This window comes from Hypanus sabinus (genome assembly GCF_030144855.1).
Source record: "Hypanus sabinus isolate sHypSab1 chromosome X2 unlocalized genomic scaffold, sHypSab1.hap1 SUPER_X2_unloc_4, whole genome shotgun sequence".
NCBI lineage: Eukaryota > Metazoa > Chordata > Chondrichthyes > Myliobatiformes > Dasyatidae > Hypanus > Hypanus sabinus.
This window is the reverse complement of record NW_026779004.1, coordinates 1048506-1054368: the sequence shown is the minus strand read 5'-3', so window position 1 is coordinate 1054368 and position 5863 is coordinate 1048506. Positions and strand designations below refer to the sequence as shown.

General features: G+C 44.8%; 1 protein-coding gene across 1 annotated transcript; it reads right to left on the bottom strand.

Annotated features, from left to right (window-relative positions):
• Nucleotides 1–2990: 2990 nt before the first annotated feature.
• LOC132385895 (probable G-protein coupled receptor 139) lies at nt 2991–3788 on the bottom strand. The gene has a single exon (XM_059958133.1). It carries the CDS (start codon nt 3786–3788, stop codon nt 2991–2993), a length of 798 nt encoding a protein of 265 aa, XP_059814116.1.
• Nucleotides 3789–5863: the final 2075 nt, after the last annotated feature.

Below are 5863 nucleotides of genomic sequence, written 5' to 3'. Positions count from 1 at the left end.
AGGGCGCCAGAGTATTACAAGTACTTTACGATCATGAGTAGAGCATTGGCTGACTGCTCGGAGGCAGCCAGTGGGAATGAAAGCCCCTTTCCTGGTGGGCTGCCGGAGACTGCTGGTGCTCTACAGGGGTCGCCGTTGGGACGGCTTCCTTTGATGATTTAGATGATTTCATCATCAATGATTTAGATGATGGAACAGCTGGCTTTGTTGCCAAGATTTCATGTGAAACAGAGTTGGTAAAGGGGCGGTCTGTGTTGAGGAAACAGCTGGGCTGTGGAAGGACAGATAAGGAAAATCAGCAAGGAAGTGACAAGTGAAATACAAGTTTGGAAAATGCATGTCACGCAATCTGGTGGAAGCAATAAACGTACAGACTATTTTCTAAACTGGGAGAAAAGTCAATAAGTATAGAGATGCAAAGGGACTTGGGAACTCTTGTACAGAACGCCATAAAGGTGAACTTGCAGGTTGAGTCGGATGTGCGCACACCAATACAATGTTAGCATTCATTTCAAGAGGTTTGGCATATTAAAGCAGGGATGTGATGCTGAAGCGTTTTAAATCACTGCGGTAGCATCATCCTGAGTACCTGAGTATTGTGAACGGTTTTGTGCTCCTTATCTGAGAAATGATGCATTGGCGTTGGAGCCAATTCACAGGATGTTCGCTCATGATCATTCCAGGTACGAAAGGGTTATCATATGAGGAATGTTTGATGGCTCAGGGCTTCTACCCACTCGAACGTAAAGCATGAGCTGGAATCTTTAGAATGTTGAAAGGGTGATTTCGATGGGTTGGGAGTTTTGGACAAGACGCCTCGAGATGGAGACCGTCGATTTATACTGAGCCGCGGAGCACTCCTTTTCGCCTGTGTGTGGTGCATTTGTAGAATTTGTTACCACAGGCAGCTGTGAAGGCCAGGTCGTTGGGAGTATTCAAGGCGAGGAATGATTGGCAACGGCATCAAAGGTTACAATGGGGTCTTTTAAGAGCACATTAGATAGGTACATGGAGCTCAGAAAAATAGACGGCTATACGCTAGGGAAATTCTGGGTACGGTTCATGGTCCGCACAACGTTGTGGGCCGAAAGGCATGTAATGTACTGTTCATTGCAGTGTTTTATGTCCTAAGTTACGGGGATGATGCCGGGGAGTGGGAGTAAGGAAGGGAACAAAGAATCAATCATGACTGAATGGTGGAGCGGACTCGATGGGTCAAATGGACTAATTGTGCTCCTGTGTCCGATGGTCTGAAGATCCGTCCGTCACCACCTGGCCGCGCTGTGATGATCTGAGGAATACAACAACACCTGAATCCCGGTGGAGGATTGCAACTTCTGATGGAAATGCGAGTAGAGTGGACACCAGATCATCACCACGAGTTCCATTTCGCCAGCAGACTTGGTGAATTGATGGTCCAACGCTGAGGATTCGGACATTCAATCAATCATCGGGACTGGATTGTGAATTTATTGGGACCTCGGGATTGAATGCGCTGACTCATTGTTTTGCCTGAAAATGCAGTTACTTGAAAAAGTGTGTCACAATGTATACAGACACAAAAATGAACACACACACACACACACACACACACACACACACACACACACACACACACACACACACACACACACACACACACACACACACACACACACACACACACACACACGCACGCACACACACACACACAACATTAGGTTTCTGTCTGCTGTTTGGAAAGATTACTGCCGTTGTACAGAGTTTTGCATTGATGTGATCTATTCTCTGCAATATAAAACTGTACTGCTGTAGAAAAACAGAAGCAAGCTGGAAACATGCAGCAATCCGGTCACATTTCTGGAAAAAGGGACAGTTTTACAGCTGCACGTGGGTACCCGTTCGTTCCAACTGGGAGTGAGAGACAATAGGCTACGGGCGAAAGTGGTCCCACAAGGAAAAGCCGCTGATCAGGTGTGACTGGGTGAGTGACTGTGGCGGCTGGAATATTGTCATAATTTTTTTCCTTTGTTAGGGATTCTGAAGGAAAGAATTGCAGGACATGTCCAGCGCGACAGATGCTGAAAGAAGGGGAAAATGAACAACTGAGCATAAGTGACTGATAGATGATGGGCGGAAATGGGCATTTCTGGCCACGCATCAGAGTAACAATAGAAAATACAGGAGGAACTCAGCAGGACAGGAAACATCTATACGGAGGCATAAAATGACGACGTTTCGTTTCGAGGCTTTTCATCAGCACAGTAAAGGAAGTGGGAGGAAACCAGAGGACGAAGGTGAATGGAAGTTGGAGGAAGACTCTCTCGTATACTTGTTCCACGTTCGCGAAGGTGCTAACGTCTCACGACTCTCTCTCCGCGCTTGTGTCCTGCACTTGGGTTCGTCCCCAGCCACGTCCTTGCAACAATTATGGGAAAATGATCAGATTAATTCCTTTTTATAGATTAGATACTACGGAATCAAAGCGAGTGGACGGCAATTTCAGGAGATACGAGGCATAATTCTTCCGTGAACGCAATAATAATTTTCAGTTCAGATTTCAGTTGTACAAAGTTGTGTAGAAGATGGTGAGGGACATTCATCGTGTGGGAAGTCAGAGGCTTTTCCCCAGGGCTGAAATGGTTGCCACAAGAAGACACAGGTTTAAGATGCTGGGGATAGGTACAGAGGAAATGTCAGGGGTGTTTTTTTAACGCAGAGAGTGGTGAGTGCGTGGAATGAGCTGCCGGCAACAGTGGTGGAAGCGGATACGATAGGGTCTTTAATAGACTTTTGGATAGGTACATGGAGCGTAGAAAAATAGTGGGCTATGTGTAAAACTAATAATTTCTCAGCTTGGGACATGTTCAGCACAACTTTGTTGGCTGAAGGACCTGTATTGTGCTGCAGGATTTCTATGTTTCTATATTTATATTTCCAAATAACGGTTGCATGTTGCTCAAATCAAATACTACTCCAAATGCTGCAGGAAGAAATAATTCCGTTGGCTTTTATTTACAGATTTCTCCCATTGCTGCAAACAGGTGCTTCGATCCGTATTTCAGCTGGTCCCTGAATTTTCTCTGTGACAGTCCATAGATACAAGTGTTGGTGCACATGCTGAGGAAAGACAGCATGAACCCGCATTGCTGCAGGATATAGGTCGGTTTGCTGAAATATCTGTCTGTGTAGGAATAATTTTCCACTTGCCAGTTCATCGAATGTACGAGATAGTGCATCCAAAGTAATATGAAATTCGCAGAAAGAGCGAACAACAGTATCATTGACTTTCTCCGGTTCTGCCCCTCTGGGTCATGACGATTTCCGCTGCTTTTCCGAAGTTCCTGGCGAACTCTATTTGTCGCTATCACCCGGTGGACGGTGGAAACATTGAATAACAAAATTAAACAGATTGGCAGTAACGGTGTTGTGATGCCGTGATATACCTGGTAGGCTTTCCACAGGGGTGAGGTGAAGTATTCAGCCACGGCGACACAACGCCATCGATCCTTTGCAAAGTAATATGGAATGGCCTGGGCACAACACGCCGCACTCACTGTTGCTACCACCACGGTCGCTGTTCTCTCGGTGCAATATCGGTTCCGCAACTTCTCACAGCAGATGGCGACGCACCGATCAAAAGTGAAAGCTACCGTCAGCCAAACGGAGCAGTCCCTGGTTGCGAGACTCACGACAAGTAGCACAGAACACACCGGCGTTACGACCAAGAAATGAGCAAACAAATAGATATAATTTATCCTCTCTAATATAAGAACAATGATCACCACCATTAGATCGGCTGCCGCCATGGCCACAAGGTAGAGAGTGATGCATTTGGACAGACCGCATTTCCCCCGGAGCAAGATCACAATCGCCGTTAAATTAACTGCAATAGTTATATAGAAAAAAAAACAATTACTATCAGGTACCGCATGATTGGTATGTGATGATCGGTATGACATGATTTCCGTTGTGTGAGTAGTAATGGATTGGACCACTGTCCCGAGTCTCTGCAAGGGCAACAGTCCACGGGCGCTGACCAAGATGCGGTATGGCTGGCCCGATCAAGCTTATTCTGAAATTTAATTCACAATTTTGATTTCTACAGTTTCACGTCCAGTCGTTAACCATCAGAAGGAAAGTCAGGAGTTGACAGCAGAGCGCCCACAGTTGGCTCTGTTCAGTAGCGAAATAAGGGCCGTTTTCCTTTCCTGTAAGGCGAGGTTATAAACCACTGTCCCGAATAGGATGTTGTCTTGCGGAGAAGGGCAGAGGGAGTGGAGAGACCGTATAACCTAATTACACTGCCTTAAAAGAGTATTTAATGAGATTTCATATAACATTCAAAAAGATGTAAATGTCATGAATGCATTTCACTGTAAACCAGGAGATACTTGCAGGCCGTTGGCACAGCCTTCTGATCTCAGAAGATGTGAAACAGATCTCAGGACTCGCTGGTCACAGGGAGACAAACCATGAACGTTAAGGTCAGACGTTGCACTTTGTGCGCTCTGTCCAGAAGAACGGAGAAACCAGCGAGGCCTCCTGACTGTTATTAGGAAGAGAGAAACTACAACATTACAAACAGGTAAATCATGAGAATTTTACTGTAAGCGCTGCCAAGGCATACTTAATCACCGAAACATACGTGGGAAATCAACATGCTCACAGATACATCAATATTAATTTAGAAACAATAGCCGGACATTAAGTTCAGTGGATTCAATAAATTGTTGCTTATATAGTTGTATTGACATTGAAAAAGAAAAAAAAAAACTGAACCACCAAACGAATGAGACAGTTATTGTAATACACATTAGACCATAAGACAAAGAAGCATAATTTGTTCATTTAACCCATCGTGTCTCCACGGCCATTTGGTCATGGCCGATACATCTTTCCTCTCTGTGCCAATCTCTTGTAACCCCCGAATCCCTTTATGTTCTCACCAACCAACCTCTTCCTTAAATAGACATCAAGACGCGGCATCCACAGCAGCCCCTGAAAACGACGGCAACAATTTAACATTTTCTGGGTGAAGGATACGCCACACCCTCATCTCCATTCTGAATGGGCTTCCCTCTGTTCTGAGGCCGTTTCCTCTGGTCACAGACTCCCCGACCATGTGTAACATCCTCTCTTAATCCACTCTATCAATGCCATTCATGAGTTGATAGGTTTCAAGGTCACCGCTCACTCCTCCGATTTCTAATGAAAAGTGTCCCATCAAACTCTCTTCCTATGATAAGCCGTTCATCCTAGAATCATTTTATTTGCGCACCTCATACTTTTGTAGTTCCTCTCCTTTCAGATCATAGCCAACACTTTCATGTGACAAAACACTTCCCGACACCAAATTCCATCTGCCACGCCTTCGCTCATTCTCTAAATCTTTCTGTGGCCTCTCTACTTTCTCAACACTACCTGCCTCTCAATCTGTCTTCATATTGTCAGCAATCTTTACAACAAAGCCATGAATTCCATCAACCTGTTTATTTAAATATAACATTAAATCAATCTCATTCAACCCAGTCCCTGTTGAATAACACCAGTCACCGGCAGTCAACCAGAAAGGATCCCTATATTCCCACCCTTTACCTCCTGCCCATCAACCGCTGTTTTATCAATGCTGGAGGATGCCATATAATACCACGGGCTCGTAGCTTGTTCAGCAGACACATGTGTAGCACCCTGTGAAAGTTTTTTTCCGAAAATCTATGAACACACCAACTCTTTTTATATTATGCTTTTTATTTCTTCAAAGAATTACAACAGATTTGTCAGGCAAGATTTTCTCTTGAGGACACCATCGCCTATTTTATCACGCACCTCCAAGAAACCTGAAACCACATCCTGAACAATTGTCTTCACCAGTTTCTCAACC

What these genes read in the sequence shown, in the direction of transcription:
- LOC132385895 (XM_059958133.1), bottom strand. Translation starts at nt 3,788, where the DNA reads ATGGCGGCAGCCGATCTAATGGTGGTGATCATTGTTCTTATATTAGAG.